The sequence below is a fragment of the Pelecanus crispus genome, chromosome 17, assembly GCF_030463565.1.
Source record: "Pelecanus crispus isolate bPelCri1 chromosome 17, bPelCri1.pri, whole genome shotgun sequence".
NCBI lineage: Eukaryota > Metazoa > Chordata > Aves > Pelecaniformes > Pelecanidae > Pelecanus > Pelecanus crispus.
The window spans coordinates 8,218,940-8,234,617 of NC_134659.1; the positions used below are offsets into that span (position 1 = coordinate 8,218,940).

Consider the following 15,678-nt stretch of genomic DNA (forward strand, 5'->3'; position numbering starts at 1 on the left):
TATGACAGAGGTCCTCATTACTGGGAGGACTGGGGAAGGCAAGTGCCTCAGAGGTCCCTGTTCCTGGGAGGACTGGGGGGGGGCAGAAATTGCTCCAGAGGCCCTTGTTAGTGGGAGGCCTGGGGGGGCCAAATTGCCTCAGAGGCCCTTGTAACTGGGAGGACTGGGCAGGGTAATTATCAGAGGTCCTCGTTACTGGGAGGACTGGGGAAGGCAATTGCCTCAGAGGTCCCTGTTACTGGGAGTACTGGGGGGGGGCAGAAATTGCCCCAGAGGCCCTCGTTAGTGGGAGGCCGGGGGGGGGGCAATTGCCTCAGAGGCCCCTGTAACTGGGAGGACTGGGGGGGGGGGCAATTACCTCAGAGGCCCTCCCTGCTGGAAGGCCTGGGGGGGGCACCCCCTCGAGCGCCCCCATCACTGCGAGGGCGCAGTGGCCTCAGAGCCGCTCCCTGCGGGGGGAAATGCCCGCCGGGGCCCCGTTACCGGGAGGCCGGCACTGGGGGGGCCGGGGGAGCGGCGCCGCGCCGGGCGGTGCCAACAGACCCGCCGTGGCCCGCCGCCGTGACGTCAGCGCGGCGCGCCGGCAGGGTCGCGGCCGGGTGACGTCATGGTCTCGCGCGGGGGCGGCGCCGTCCCCGCTGTCCCCGCGGCCCCGCTGCGGCCCGGGCGGGACATGGCCCCTCGCGGCCGCCCCGCCGCCGCCGCCATGCCCAAGAGGGGCGCCCGCAAGCGCCTCAAGTTCCGGGCCGACGACGTCTGCTCCGAGCGCGGTGAGCACCGGGCCGGGCCTGCGGCGGGGCCAGGCAAGGGCCCGGGCCTGCCGGGGGAGACGGCCTGGGCTGGCCGGAGAGGAGGGGCCGGGCCTGGGCTGGGGCCTGAGGGACGAAGCGGCCTCGCCCGAGGGGTTGAGGGGCCTGGGCACGGCCGGGGGGTGGGAGGTGAGCCGGGCCCGCTCGGGCCTGTGGAGGGAGAGAGCTGGGGGGGTCCGGCCTGGTGTGGGGGCGTGGGAATGAGCTCTCTTGGCCCGCGAGGAAGGGGCGCCGGGCCTGGGGGATCAGCCGGGCGTGAGCGGGGCTGTGTGAGGGGCCGTGGGGCTTGGCCTTGGTTGCGGGGGCGGGGGTGGTCCCCTGGGCCCGGTAGCCCGATGGGCTGGGGTGGAGGCCTGCTGGGGGCTCCCGACCCGCACCTCTCTGCTCCGGCTCCTTTTCCTGTTTGTGCACCTCTTGCTCAAGCCTCTGCTCCTGTGGGGAGTGTCCCCTGGAGGGATCGCGGCTCTCAGACCTTCTGTCCCCTCCCCTGTAAGCCATAATCCCACTGATGCCCTGTCTCCTGACTCTCCTGCAGTGACGGTGGCAGATTATGCTAACTCAGACCCAGCTGTCGTGAAATCTGGACGGGTGAAAAAAGCTGTGGCCAATGCAGTTCAGCAGGAAGGTGAGTCTGTGCTGGGGAGCCTGCCTTCCCCAGGCTGCCTCTCCATTTTGCTGGCCTCCCCATGATGCGGGAAACTCCCCCTTCCATGGCCTGAGACAGTCCGTCTCATTTGGTGCCTGAAAATGAGTCTGTGTTCCTCTGCAGAATCAGGTTTTTAGGATCTTAGGAGGTTTTGTAGAAAGTCTGTTGGAAGTCCAGTGAGAATTGCTGAGTCTTTGTTAGTGCCTGAAATGGAAGGTCTTTTTCCATTAACTGCTGGGTGTTATCTCCTGCTTAGAGCAGAAAATAACGTGATAGGAGTCTTTATTACTTCATTACCTCATATAACACTGTAGACAACTTTATTAGCAGGTGTTCCCACTGCAAAGAATTGTATGATAGTTCTGGCGTGTTCCCCCCCTGTGCTGCAAGCTGCAAGGACGTTCTTTTGAGGGTGTTGCTGTTTCCTTGGTGAACTGTGTAAACAAACAGTTTCCTGGAAAGGTACTGCAATATTTTGTTATTTACTTCCTCCTTGGTGTTTAGCTGCTGGGAGCATTCTGAACTAACACACCCTGTTTGCTTGAGAAATGTTAATGTTTAGGCCTTGACTCTTAAATGTAGCTGGTCACACCTGTTGGAGGTGAATGTTATTACCTTGACAGTGATGACTGAACCCTTCATGTAGGAAAATGCTTGTTATGTTGCTGAAATCTTATACATTTAAAGAAAATATGCTCTTTGGGCAAGTGCCTCTCATGGGGAAACTGTACCAGGCAGTGGTGCTGGTGAATATCCTTTTTAGCTGCTCCTTCTCAAGGTTTTAAGATCAGGGCACCTCCCTTTTTTGTTGCCTCCTTTGTAATAGGCTGGGGGCTTCCTTCTTCCCATTCCCTCTCCTGTTGACCCTTCTATATTCTCTCTCTTTGAGGCAGTGCCTGGAAGTACTGCACTTCAGCATCATACCTGGCAAACTCTGTTGTCTTTTCTTTCTCCCTACCCCACCCCAAGTCCTTGCATCCAGCATCACCTGCTTTGTCTGGCTTAACCCCTCTCCTAAAATCCTGCTCTGTTTCTGGCTCACCTCCACACTATCTAGATGACTCTGTGTCGCAGCGGTTCCCTGCCTGCCCCTTTCTCAGGTCTTTGCAGTGCAGAGTCACTGGGGCTTTCCCCTCCTTATGCGGGGATCCTGGGGATCTCTCCTCCCCAGCCCCAGGGCTGTGCCACAGCCTTATCTGGTGCAGTCCTGACGCATGCTACAGCCTTATCTGGTGCAGCATGCCAGGGCATGGGGATAGCAGGCAGCTGGGAGGAGACAGCAGAGTTTTAGCCTTTGGCCTCGCTCGCCTCCTGTCTCTTGGCTCCAAGTAAACATTGCACTGCGTGTGACTGCCAGCAAGCGGAGAGCTTCATGGGCAGGGGAGCAAAGGCCAGGTGGAATTTTCCTTAGCTTTTTTCCTCCCCATCCTAACCTCCAGGGATGAGGTGGGGATTACTGCTGTGAGATGAAGAGAGGGTGCCTCTGCAAGGTTGCAGTGCAGCATGATTCAGTCGGCTCAGATGCTCGTCTTTCCTTTGCAGAGTGTGACAGTTTCTTTTTCTAAACCCCTCTCTGAGTTCTGTCAGTTGTTGCCCTCTCTGCTTGGCTGTATTTGATGTCATAACTTACTGCCATTCACATTACTATCTATTCCTCTTTCTTTTTTGCCTATAAAAGGTCATGTAGGGAGGGCAGTACGATTTGACAGTGAGAGATAACCGCTGTCATGAATGTGTACAGTTTACACAGTAACTGTGCAAAGCAAGTAGAACTGGTTTAGCAAAGCACTGTAAGTATCTCTAGTCAGTGGGTACAGTCAAGCTCTATCTTAAGACTGTCTTTCCATCTCTGTCTTACCTTTTCAAAACCTTGTTCTGTGGTTAGAAATGAGAACATCTCTCACCTGAGTTTATTTATGGTCAGTTCCTGATCTTTTTTTTTCCCCCCTGCTACCCTGTCCCTTTAATTCAAATAGCACATCTTGCTCTCCAGTGGCTCTGGTGACTGTAACCGTGAGGTATAAAACCTTCCTGGGCTCCAGTTTGTGCTAGGTTAGAAAAGCTTGAGCAGTGCAAGCCTCCTCTGGCACAGTCAGGTGCCTCTTGGTAGAAGTCTTCACCCAGCGCTTTAGGTTGAAATTCAACTTTCTTGAATGAATTTTACAGACTATTTGCAAAGCATTTGTAATGCTGTTACAATGCTGGTCTCTCTATGACAGTGCCTCATGCAGCTGTAATGTAGGACCGCACCTTTCTTTTTCAAGACTGCCATTACTGTCTCACACGTGGATTTTTCTGCCCTAATGAGCCCTCAGTTTACAGACCAACTTTTAAAAATAATATTTCTTAACAAGGATGTGTCTAAACATCTCCCCAGAGGCAGGGGAAAAAAAAAACCAGCCAACCCCACCCCAAACAGCCCCCCCCCCCCACCTGACTCCACTTGCTGTTTTCCTCATTAGGCCACAGAGTCTTTCCCTTCACTAAATTCTAGGATAAGTGGAGCTCCTGTATGCTTGGCACTGAGTTATATCGCTGAGGGGTTGTGTGTCATCGGTCACGGGATCTCTTTGTCCTGCTGAGAAGGGATCTCCTCTGTGTTCATAGAACAATTCAGAAGAGGTGCTGACTCTATACAGGCTGAACGGTGGTCATGCAAGGAAGCTCTGGTATGCAGGGGAACCAGTTAGCACTGTAGAAAAAGAGCCTGTTGTTTTATTCAGAATTGTCAACAGCTTCAGCTAAACCAGTGGGATCATCTGCATAATGTGCTGGTAATCGTCCTCATTGTTCATTCTTCTAAACAAGAAGCTGAATAATTATGTTTCCAATTCACTCACCCGTGCTAATCTTTCTCTGACAAGGTAATCCTCGGGCCCAGGATTTACTTGCTCGTGTCACTCACCAGAAAGCTTTAATGCAGTTAGCATTCTTAGCAGTCACTGTGGCAGTGGTTCCACTAAAATATCTCCTGAACTTGGGTCACCTTTTTCTCTCTGCTAGTGTACTTACTGTGTCGTTGCTTGTCATTTTAGTAAAATCCCTCTGTGGTTTGGAAGCTTCTTGTGTTCCTGCTGAGGAAGTTCTCTCCGTGTCGGGAGAGTCTTGTGACAGCAGCGATGAAATGGATACAAAGGAAAGCATCAACGGGCGAACTGCGTCTAGAAAAAAGAAGAGCAAAAGGCACAAAGGTACTGTCACCAGCCTCTCCTGGGGGGCTCCGTGTGGGCTGCTTCCACATCTTCTGTGCGTGTGATGTTAATGCTTGCTAGTCATGGGGCTCTTTGGGGCATTCTGTAACTTGTATGTGCACAAAGAAATGCCAAGGGTTAAATCACTTTTGAATCTGCTGGGACTTGGTCAGAGGTGTTGTCTTTTCACTGAGGCGGAGCCTTGGGCTTGAAATCAAAGCCTGAGAGCTCCTTGCTTTCAGTAAACTTCTCTCAACCTTGGAAAACCAGTGCTGCTCTTCAAAAGAGTTGTGAAACTCTGCCACTGGACGTGTTACTTCATTGAACATGTGTTGGTGAAAGCAGGGTTTGCTTTGGGCAAAAACCAGTGTTGCTGTCCATGATGCATTTGTTGGTAAAATACAGGCTCCATCTTCAGGATGTTTCCAAGGCTGTGGTTTGTTACAAATGAGTTCAGAGGGCTCTTTTTGAAGCAAGCAAGTGAATTTGGCCCTAGTGGCATCATAGTAAGTTAATTCCAGGGAGATGTATCCTTCAGCATTTACACTTTGTACAACTGTATAGAAAGCAATCTGCAACGCAGTCTAAGCGACAAACTGTTCTGCTGCGCTATGGGATCCTGCAGAAGTTTCTAATAACAGGTTGCTTTCAGGTTGAGAAACAAAGTCTAACTTGGTGTCTTGAATTTAAGAAAAACTTAACTTTATTAATGCTGATACTAATTTGTGTACCCCGTGAACCTCCACTATGGACTGTAGATGCGCGGTGCTCCTCTGGGATAGGAGATTAATCTCTTTTATTAAGATGTACTTGGAAATTCTGGAAAAATAATATCCGAGTGGCTGGAGTTATGGGAGTTACGAGTCTGGAAATACAGTATTCTGTTCTACCACAACCTTGTCTTATTTCTGCTAAGCGTTCAGGGAAGAAAAAATGGTAACAGACTAGTGATGCTTCTGGCAGCACTCTGCAGTCCAGCAGTTGTGTAGTTTAATGGCCTCTTGAGTTAGAGCTGAAAGAGCAGAGTGGATGTTACAGCCCGCTGTGGGTGTGCCTGCCGTAAATCTGTAGCAGTGTAGGGAAGTGATCACATCCAGAGCTTTCCTTGGCAATGAATGTAACAATTATCACATGAGGATAATGCACTGCCCTGCTGTCTCAGGATTAGGTCTGGCACCCTCAAGTTCTTAAACACCTCCTTTATGCCACTTCTTCACAAACCTTGTAGCAGTTTCTTCTGTTAGCACTGGGTACAGGTTGTATGTGTTCTCTCTCTTAATGTTCCTAATGCTTGGTATTGTTCAGCCATTTATATTCTCTCCTAAAGTTGGAGCAATGTCTGTGGAAAAACGTGTGGTGTTAACTTAAAACCACTGCACGAATGAAAAGAGTTTCTGAACCTTCAGTTCTGTTGGAGCAGTTCTGACACCTCTGAGAGGAAGAACAGGCCGTTCTCTTAATCTGAATTACTTTAAAAGTTTCCCATCCAAGAAGCTTTAATGAAATTACAGATTTAAGAAAAGCAGCTGATTAGCCAGTTGCAGAAGAGAATTGCTTGCCCTCCCTAGCAGAGCTCCTACAAAAATATTGTGACCATTTGAACAAAGAATTGACAAGCTTGGCAATGTCTGAATGTTTGGGGACTTCTAGTGTAAAGCATTTTTTGATGACCTGTTAAATTAGCAGTTTTGATAAAAATGCATGAGCTTGGCCCTCCTTTACATAAAGTTGCCTCTGTATTTGCTATCCGATTTTTATTTCTTCACTTAAGTGTTATTTTTCAGCTGTGAAAGGGTCAAGCATTGAAACAGGGTCCAGAATGGCTGTAGGGTTTCCATCCTTGAATACAGTCAGAACTTGATTGGACAAGATCCTGAACAAAGTCATCTAATTCAGCCTGCTTTGAGCTGGGCTGTTTGGACTTGAGACCTCCAGAGAACCTTTGCAGCCTGAATTATTCTTTGAATCAGCCATTTTGCATACTTGTGCAAACAGTGCAGCAGGGAAAAATGATGACATATATCCAGCAAAGGGAAGGTGTAACAGTTGCACGGATGGGCAAGTGCATGCTGATGAAAACCAGTAGCAGTGATAATGAAGTTGTACTAACTAGGGCTTGTTCGGCTGACTGCGTGTATGTATGTATTTCAGCTGCTTACCCTGTGCTACCAGCAGTAAAGCACACACCTCTAGATGTGATGTGATAAAGAGGTTATTTACTACACTAACATACCTTCATTGCATTTAGAAAATCCTGATGGGGGTGGTGGAGAAGAATACCCCATTGATATCTGGCTGTTGCTGGCTTCCTACATTCGCCCTGAAGACATCGTCCGGTTTTCTTTGATTTGCAAGAAAGCCTGGACTGTTACTTGCACTGCTGCCTTTTGGACCAGGCTTTACAGAAGGTGAGACTCTAGAAAATTTTTAAACTATTTGTAGGAGGCTTCAGCAGTGAACAGCTCTCTGCAGAGCTGTAAAATAAGGGAGTAATTCCCTATAGGCTTGGGTCCTGTAGTGTTTGCATATTGACATGGTGACGCAGGCCTGAGTTGGCAAAGGGTTGTGGTACATTGCATCTGCTTTGGATCTGGAAATGGATGTGTGTGGCATATTCCTGTATGTTCTGCATAAAATCTCAAAGCATCGTGTGCTTTTCTGCACACGGCCTACACATTCCCATTTGTAACAGTGTGGGTGAAACACTCAAAGTGCTTACAGTAAGGTCAGTGCCATTACCTTACTGAAAGACAGGCAAACATGACTGATAGAAAACTTGCCCTGCCTCAAGCTTTGATCACGGCCACATTCCTGTAATTAGGGTGGCCTTAGAGAAACAAAGGCATTTTGGAGCTGTCTTGGTGGCAGAAGTAAGTTATAAATAAAGTAAGAGAAGAGCAAAGATGTGGTTAAAACTTGAAACAAATCCTTCTGCCCTGGTGCATGTCATTTGGACTTTCCTTCAGGACAAAACATTTTCTTTACGTTTCTGTATGTGTTGCCCAGGAGGTGCAAGCAGCAGGAGCACAGAGCGAATAGCAGCCATGGTCGTCCTCGCTCCTGTTTTTTAGTGTGAAGTTGCCTAGCAAAGGCTCCTTTGGCATCTGATCAAAAAACGACCCTCGAGCGCAGGCGTTCAGACTGCTCAGGCAGTTGTCTGCAAGCATGCAGTCAAGCTCAGCTAAAGTGATTCCTTGAGAACCTGCAGGAATCTGCAGGCCTTTGTGCATCCTGCAGCTAGAACACCATCTGGTCTCTCTGGGCAAACTGTCTGCAAGGAATTACTGGGGACTTGTAGCCTGATACGCTTATGGGTATGCTGGAAACCTGTCTGATGCAGGTAGAGTCTTCGAGACTGTCGTGTGATTTCATGTAGAGCAGTACAACACCCTTGAAGCACTTGGAGTCGGCAGGAGGTCCTCTGATCAATCAGATGTTCAGTTTTCTCTCAACATTGATCTCTTCATAGCTCTCTTCTGCACGTCTGGCATTCTGACCCTTCAGCATGTGTTGGGTTTGTCGTTGGCTTTTCAGGCATTACAGTCTGGATGCGTACCTGCCTCTCCGCTTGCGGCCAGAGTCCATGGAGAAGCTGCACTGTCTCCGTGCGTGTGTCATCCGGTCGCTGTACCACATGTATGAGCCTTTCGCATCTCGAGTCTCCAGGAATCCAGCTATTCCAGACAGTACTCCCAGCACTTTAAAAAATTCCAGAGTAAGTGGAATCACTAAGGAAGTTGGATATGTCTGAGATGTTGCTCTTTCTGGTTTTTTTGTTCTCTTTCTAGAAGAAAAATAGATGATGTTTAGATGGTCGCCAGTGAAGCTTGGGTGTAGGATGATTACTAACTTTGAATAGTGATTTTTAAAAGTATGCTGGTTACTTGTGTCTGTATAGTTGGTACTGCAGAAGGTTACTTTTCTGGGTTACTTTTCTGGGTAACTTCTGCTTAAGTCTTACCACAACATCTTTGTAATCAGCAAAAAGGCACTTGCTTCACTGAATGTCAGAACTGCTAGGGATATTTGCAGCTATCCCTTCCTCTGTTGCAACTTTGTTGCTGACAGGAGGTTGCAGTAGGATCAGCTTTTATATCTTCTGCTTTATTCTGATGCTGTCTGCCAGAATACATCTTTTCTCCATAGCAGGCAGCTGGAGAGATCAGAAGTGACACTGATAGCCTCTGAAAGGGAGTCATTTCATACTACGTTCCTGTAGGTCATCCATCATCTTTGGTGTCTGGGCGAGGGAGGGTAGTGAGGTTGTGAGCATGGCAAATGTGCAGAGCAAATGTCTGCTTTGGGACTGGGGCTGCAGTTGTGTTGGGCTGTAAAGGGTTTGTGTCTAGTGTGGGCAGGCAATTCTCTTTGCTATCCCAGCTTGGAGCACTTGCATATCCATTCCTCTTTAATTGCTGTTGACCATTAACTCTGAAATGCCTCTGTGTCTCTTGTTTGGTTTTAACTTGCAATTGGCTGATACTCTGTGAGCAGCTTAAGCAACCATGTGAATTCTCCACTGTCCAAATCCAAAGTCAAAAACCTGTTGAACGAGGTTTTTGGAGCCAAACTGAAGTGGTTTTGGTTCAAGAGTTGTACTTTCTTTTCATGCGAAACAGAGCAACCTCGTCTATCCTATCCGTATGTGACATCCCTCCTTTCTTCCTTCCTCTCCTTGGGTGGATACTGGAAAAAAAATGTCATACGGCTTAGGGAGCATCCAGCAGTAGCACAGGCAGGTGGTGCTGCAGAGCAGGAGAAAAGCAGACAGTTCTGTGTGTCGTCTTGTCTCTGCATCCAGAGCTCTTCATTCTCTTCCCGAATCCCCAGTTTGGGTATCATCTTTCTTAAAAGATAAAGAGCAAAACATTTCTAGGAAATTCCAACTTAACCTTAGTTATTCTAGGTCTAACTTCCTACCACTGCTCTGGTCAGATAGCATGGCTGTAAGAGCTAGAAACCCTGAGATGATGCTGGCAGGGTCAGCATTTTGGAAGCATTCACGTTGACATCATAACGGCTTTGGTGCCCACTGCTGGTGCTTCTACTGTACTAACAGTTTAAGATTCTTGAAGTGCAGTCTTTTATTATCCAGCTTTTAAAAAAGGAAATTAAATGGTGATGAGGCTTTGTTAGAACAGTAGAGGTTTGACCTAACCCCTTGGAGCATAAAAGAGCCATCCTGAGTCTGGTCTTGCTGTACTACTGCATTGCAAGACGCTGAGCTCCACCTGTGTTACTGTGCACACAAATGCCTCGGCACAGTGGGTGCGGAGGAGGATCTGACATTGCCTCCCCACATTCTTGCTTTCATGGGCTTTGGTTATACCTTTACGGGTCACTGAAACTAATGGCAAATGCCTACGTAAACTGCATGTGGCAAGAGGAGAGCCCAGACCCGGGTGTTATCCAATCTAGCTTTTCCTCTTTAATTTCCTTTTCTCTTTCCCTAGCCTAGCTTGTGTGGGACACTGGAGCCGTTATGGTGTCAGCAGAAGTGTTTGCCCTTTAAAGACACCCCCATTATTTTTGGTGGAGCGGCAGGCCATACGGCGCGTCTGAAGGGCAGGACGGCTGACCCGTGGACGACATCCTCTGCCCCTTAGGAGGTACTGACCATTTTGTGCTTCGCTACTTGCCATGACCAAACAAGTTGTTAGACCAGGCTGTCTCTGCAGGTGAACTACAAATGCCACTGATGGTGGAGTTAAACTCAGCAGCATCTGCTGCTCACCTGAGTTAAAAAAGATCTGGAGAACATTTTTATCAGGAAAAACTGAGGGCCGCCTCCTCCCGGGTGGAGGTTACTTGACACGTGTTTCTGAGCTTCACTCCACATAGCTTTGTTGTTCACCTCATGAAGGCTGTTGAGATAAAGGTCCTTTAAGGACTCTTGTTTATGGACATGACTCAGGGTTGAAGTAAAGGGTCTCATATCACCTGTAGTCTCTAATTACGGAGCGCCCATGGTGGAGACTGGCTCTGGCTTTGTTTCATTTGGGGTCACACTATCCGGGAATGAAATGAAATGTGTGCTTCACCCTGCAACCCAGTCAGGCCTTCTCTTGGCATGGGAGAGACTGTGTATGGGTCATGAGGAATTGTCTTTACCTGTATTATTCTTCTTTTTCCTGCTGACCCTGTTAAAAGATAAGACCAGCTGTGACCAGCTGGCATCTGTGGTGTGGAAACACTTTCAGTGATGGCTGGACTGACTTGCCAGATCTTTTTCTCAGCTGTGGAAGGCTAGTTGCTTCTACTCGCTGGTAGGCAGGAAATTTCCCTCCTATTCAGTTTAATACAGGAGTTCTGCTGAGACTCCTGCTCTAGAACGAGTGTGGCATGCTGGGATGGATCCTGTGGACCAGACAGTGGTAGCTGGATTAAATTGGAGGACTCCTGGTGTTATGTCTGCATGGGAGGGTAGTGCTGGTTACCTCTGATGCTGTTTGGGGCCCTTTTCTCATTTTCTTTTAAAAAGGGGCCGTAGGTTGATCAGGCTGTGCTATTCTGGCAGCGTTTTTATACTCTGAAGTATGACAGTCAGTGCCTAGTGATGTCAAGACCTTCTTTTGACACCACAGTGGCTTAGGAACTTTCTCATCTGTCACCTCATAGCTCATGTATTGGCCTTTGCATTTCCCTCTGCATTCTCTCCTCCTTGATCCTCATTCCATTTGCAGTTGTTCCTCGCTTTACTCTTGTCTGGAGTCCAGTTTAATGGGAGCTCTTGGTGGGTGGGGGAAACGGGTGAACCTGTACCACTCATCTCTGCCTTATGAAAGGGACAAACTGTGCAATGGGATTTTTCTGTTCAGCACGTCAGTGGCCACGTATTGTATCATCCGGTTGTATGATGAGTTGGCCAACTTGAAACTGGGAAACCTAAACTGCTGAGTGTGTTCTTTGAACATAATTAATTTGAATAAATGGCTCCTAACTGCTCCTATGTAATTGTGTTTGTAATTGGAAGCCTTTTGCTCTGCTAAAACTTATTTAAAGTGGTGCCTCTAAGGGTTTTATAATTTTGTGTGTATTTTTTTTTTTTCCCCACCTCAGTGTCTGCTTTTCTGGTGCAAAAAGATTGAAGGGAACAGACAAGAAGCAATGTGGGAATTCAACTTCAAGTTCAAAAAGCAGGTATGAAAGAAGAACCAGAACGGCTGTGACTTTTTTTGAAGCAGTAATGATTTTTATGGGTGGTAGAAAGGAAGGTGGAAACTTTTTATGCGTTCAGACAATAAATGGAAACTCTGACTCCCATGACAAAATAAAGCACATTCTGAGACTACACTCAATTTTCGGTCTGTTACCAAGACATTTAAAATCCTGGTTTTATTTCCTCATTTGGTATCCTTTCTCCACTGAAAGATGTGGATCGTTTGTTACCCCAAATAATCTAATCTTTGGGTCATTGCTACTGATTGCTACCAAAAACCAGACTATTTTACTTCAGTGGTCAAAACATAGGCCAAAATCTGAAACTGCTTGTTTTACCATTGGAAAGATTTCCCAGAAAAGAGAAGAAAGCCAACACTACCAATGAAAACCTCCAGTACTGGGTCTCAGGAGAAGCAAGTAGTTTCAGGCAGCCTTGGGAATTCTGCAGCTTTCCCCTCTAAAGAAATGGTCCTGCAAATTGTTTGTCCTGAGTGATGGCTTTTTGTCATTTATGTAACGTTCTGCCCAAACACGTGGGACTGCGGTGAGAACCTGCCAGTCAGCACCGGTGAGAAGCAGTCAAGCTCTCATCGTAGCTTTCTGTTTAGCTAAATAAGTCTCTCTTTCTTTCAAGTCTCCCAGATTTAAGAGCAAGTGTTGCAAAGGTCTTCAGCCACCGATTCAGTATGAAGAAGTCCATACAAATCCGGATCAGGATTGCTGTCTACTGCAGATCACCACCTTTAACTTCATATTCGTGCCAATAGTCATGGGTATGACGTTTACCTTGGTAAGTGTTTGTGAAATCTGCTTGGCAAGCTTTGCATGTGCAGTTTCTGTAAGGAGATGAAGAGATGTGTAAATCACACTGCTGCATCAACAAAGCAGTTCTGGGAACCTTAAGCTTCATGATCAGAGGAAGTGCTGGGGGTTTCCTCAGTTTAGCTTCTGCATGTCCGTCAGCTCTTCCCTATTTGGTGCAGCAAATTCAGATGATTTAAAGAATCTGCAAGGAGCTGTGGTTGTGCAGCATCTGGGGGGAGATTAGTTGTCCATACTCCAGCAGGGTACAAGAGTTAGGGACACAGGAGAAGAGAAGGTCTTCCCTCATCATGAAAATATCTCCTTACCTTAACGGCAATAAATTCTGAGAGCAAAAACCTATGCGAGCAAACTCTTCAATGTGTGTATGGTCCCTGGCTGCTGATTGCTGGGAGAAGGAGCAGTTTATGAACTAGCTTCCATAAACTTGGCTCCAGACAGCAGCAGAGCAGGTGTGCTTGGGCAAGAGCAGTGGTAAAGCGTGGGGCCGTGCATGTGCTGTACTGGTAGGTCGGGGTTTCAGAAGTGACCTGTGCCCAAGAGAGGTTTGACCTCACTTCACTTAAGAGTAGGGCAGTGAGTTCCAGACTTCCTCTGGCAGCCACTTGCTTTGAGGTTCATTTGTGGCATTATTATTTGGGGTTGCCAGACAGAGAGAACTGGTTTGAATCCAGTGCTGTAGATTCAGAGTGTAACTCTGCCAGCACCTGAAATAACTTAGACTTGTACAATTTAGAAGAATTAAAAAAAAAAAAAAATTCTAAAAGTGTACAGTTAAGAACTCTATTTATTCATCACTTTGGTTTTCTGAAGCACCTCCTGGTCTCTCTTCTCGCAGTTCACCATCAATGTGAGCACAGACATGAGGCATCATCGCGTGCGCCTGGTGTTCCAGGACGCCCCCGTTCGCAACGGCAAGAAACCTCGCCTTGACCAAGGAGTGCAGGTTGTGCTGGACCCTGTGCATAGCGTGCGGCTCCTGGATTGGTGGCACCCACAGTACCCCTTCTCTCCAAAAGCTTAGTGCTCTCCCGAGTCTGCAGGAGCCGGCAGGTGACTGAATCTGGCAGGCTGAAGAGAATTTCTAGGAACCAGGAAATCCTATTTTTATTTCTTAAATAAATTCTGCAGTCTCCTTGCAAGTGGTTGAAGCTACTGAGCTAGTCTGTATGTATATAACTTCTGGTCAGTGATGGGCAGAGCTGAGTGTAAAGCAGAAACTATTTGTAAACACACTTTTATGTAAAATTCACGTTTTATGATTTGAAAGGAGCTCCCTGGAACTGTTCATTTAAAATCCTTTTGGTGCTAATGAAAGTGGTCCTGTTTTCTGTTTGGGAAGAAGCAGGAGGTTTTGCTTTCCAGGTTTAATGTGACCAGAAACAACTCATGAAAAAAAACCCATGTTTGTTTTACTGCAGCATGCTTGCGTTCAAACACAGTGTGATATTTCAGTGTCTGGGAAGCAGTAAGCAAAGCGGCAGTGATGCACAATCCAACATACATGAGTTTAAGGAAAGAAAACAGCATCAATGATTGAACAAAGGAATGATTTCAAGGAGGATTTGTAAGGCAAAAGTCTTTCTTGAATGTAAAGATATTCCAAGTTCTCACCCTGATGTTTCCTCTTTGAAAAGAAGATCTAAACCTTTAAAACCAGAAGGTGCTTTTCAGAGAAGATAAATGGAGGGAGAGGAGATGGAGGGGATAAACTAAAATAACTGAAGCAGTGATGAAGGACTTGACTCTGTCTTTCTAAGAACAGTGTTGGCCTCTTGACACTGGAAAGCCCAGAAGCAATCAGTGATTTGGTTCTTGACTAAACAAATTCATTTCTGTGAGGAAGAAGCAGCCCTGAAATTTTCTGTGGCTTTGGGTTGATTGAGAAAGGAGAGGGGCACAGAGGCTGGGCCTGTCTGCCGTGTCCAGAATGAATTGGGCTGGAGATTTAATTCAGCGGGTGAACATCTGGCTGCTGACAGCCGGGGCTCTCCTGGAGGAGCGGTGGCAGGCAGAGGAGGCACTGGGGTGCAGGTGAGCAACAGTGGAAGTAGTAACCCCGGGCTGAGTTTCGCTGCCTGTTGACGATTAGCTCCTCAGTCCTGTTTCACAACAGATCTTGTCTCAAGCAGGAGTAACAGCACTTTTCCATGTGTAATGTTTAGAGAAGCTCCTGGAAGGAGAGGGAGTTCTGCCATCTCAGTTTGCATTTAATATGCAAATACCCCATGATCCCTGTGTAGCTGCCTGGGAGGAGTTTCTTGCACGTGCCTCTGCCGCTCTGTAAATCACCGCCAAGGACATCTACCCCAAACTTGGATGTATGTTAGAGGCTCTGTGATGTTGACTTCAAGCAAACATATTTGGGAAAAGTCCTGTCTCGCAGTTCCCCTTTTCACTGCTGCTGAATATGTGTTGATGCTAACAGGTAAGCTTTGAAACTGGAGTAGTTGAAGTAGAGACACAGGGCAAGAAAAATGTGCCATAACTGTGACCGTGGAGCTGGCTCCTGTGATAGTGGTGCCTGGTCTGAGTCGTGGTTGCCTTTGTGGTGCAGGAGGGGAAGGGCAGCGAGTTAGTGCTGGAGCTGTGCGTAAAGGCAGCAGCACTCCAGGCAAATGTTGTGCAACACGCGGCGGTGCCGGTGCAGAAGGAAGCTGCAGGGCAATGATGAATAACCGTCTTTTTGCGGTGGGGTTAAATACTGCTGAACTCGGTGACAAGTCCTAAGTGGTCATGTGGTGGAGTTTCTCCACTGGAGTTTAGTAAATGAAACATCGTCAGCTTGCGCAGTTACCTGGTGTCTGGGGCGGGAGCTCTTTCTCGGCTGGTGTATGCTCTCCTAGGGAGGTGTGTGTTCAATCGGAGCCTGTTTTCTGCAGAATCCGAGGTGCTTTGAAGAGCATCCTTCAAGGCGTTTTCTGCTATGTACCCTGAAAACTCTGTTTTACACGATGATGCCAGCGCTGTGTGCCTGGCGACGGCTGCTTGTGCTGTGCACAAGGTATGGACACAGAGGGCGGGGGCAGAGGTGTTTGGTTCCCGGCTC

At 47.8% G+C, this 15,678-nt stretch overlaps 1 protein-coding gene across 1 annotated transcript; it reads left to right on the plus strand.

Annotated features, from left to right (window-relative positions):
• Nucleotides 1-658: 658 nt before the first annotated feature.
• TMEM183A (transmembrane protein 183A) lies at nucleotides 659-13,774 on the plus strand. Its single transcript, XM_075722444.1, has 8 exons — nucleotides 659-770; nucleotides 1,345-1,434; nucleotides 4,491-4,646; nucleotides 6,895-7,054; nucleotides 8,181-8,361; nucleotides 11,706-11,786; nucleotides 12,442-12,597; nucleotides 13,468-13,774. Exons 1-8 carry the CDS (start codon nucleotides 674-676, stop codon nucleotides 13,651-13,653), a joined length of 1,107 nt encoding a protein of 368 aa, XP_075578559.1. The 5' UTR covers nucleotides 659-673; the 3' UTR covers nucleotides 13,654-13,774.
• The last annotated feature ends 1,904 nt before the right edge of the window (nucleotides 13,775-15,678 follow it).

Coding starts and splice junctions, on each gene's coding strand:
- TMEM183A (XM_075722444.1), top strand. CDS start 674: ATGGCCCCTCGCGGCCGCCCCGCCGCCGCCGCCATGCCCAAGAGGGGC. Junction 4,647..6,894: donor GAAGAGCAAAAGGCACAAAG/GTACTGTCACCA, acceptor CATTGCATTTAG/AAAATCCTGATGGGGGTGGT. Junction 11,787..12,441: donor ACTTCAAGTTCAAAAAGCAG/GTATGAAAGAAG, acceptor CTTTCTTTCAAG/TCTCCCAGATTTAAGAGCAA.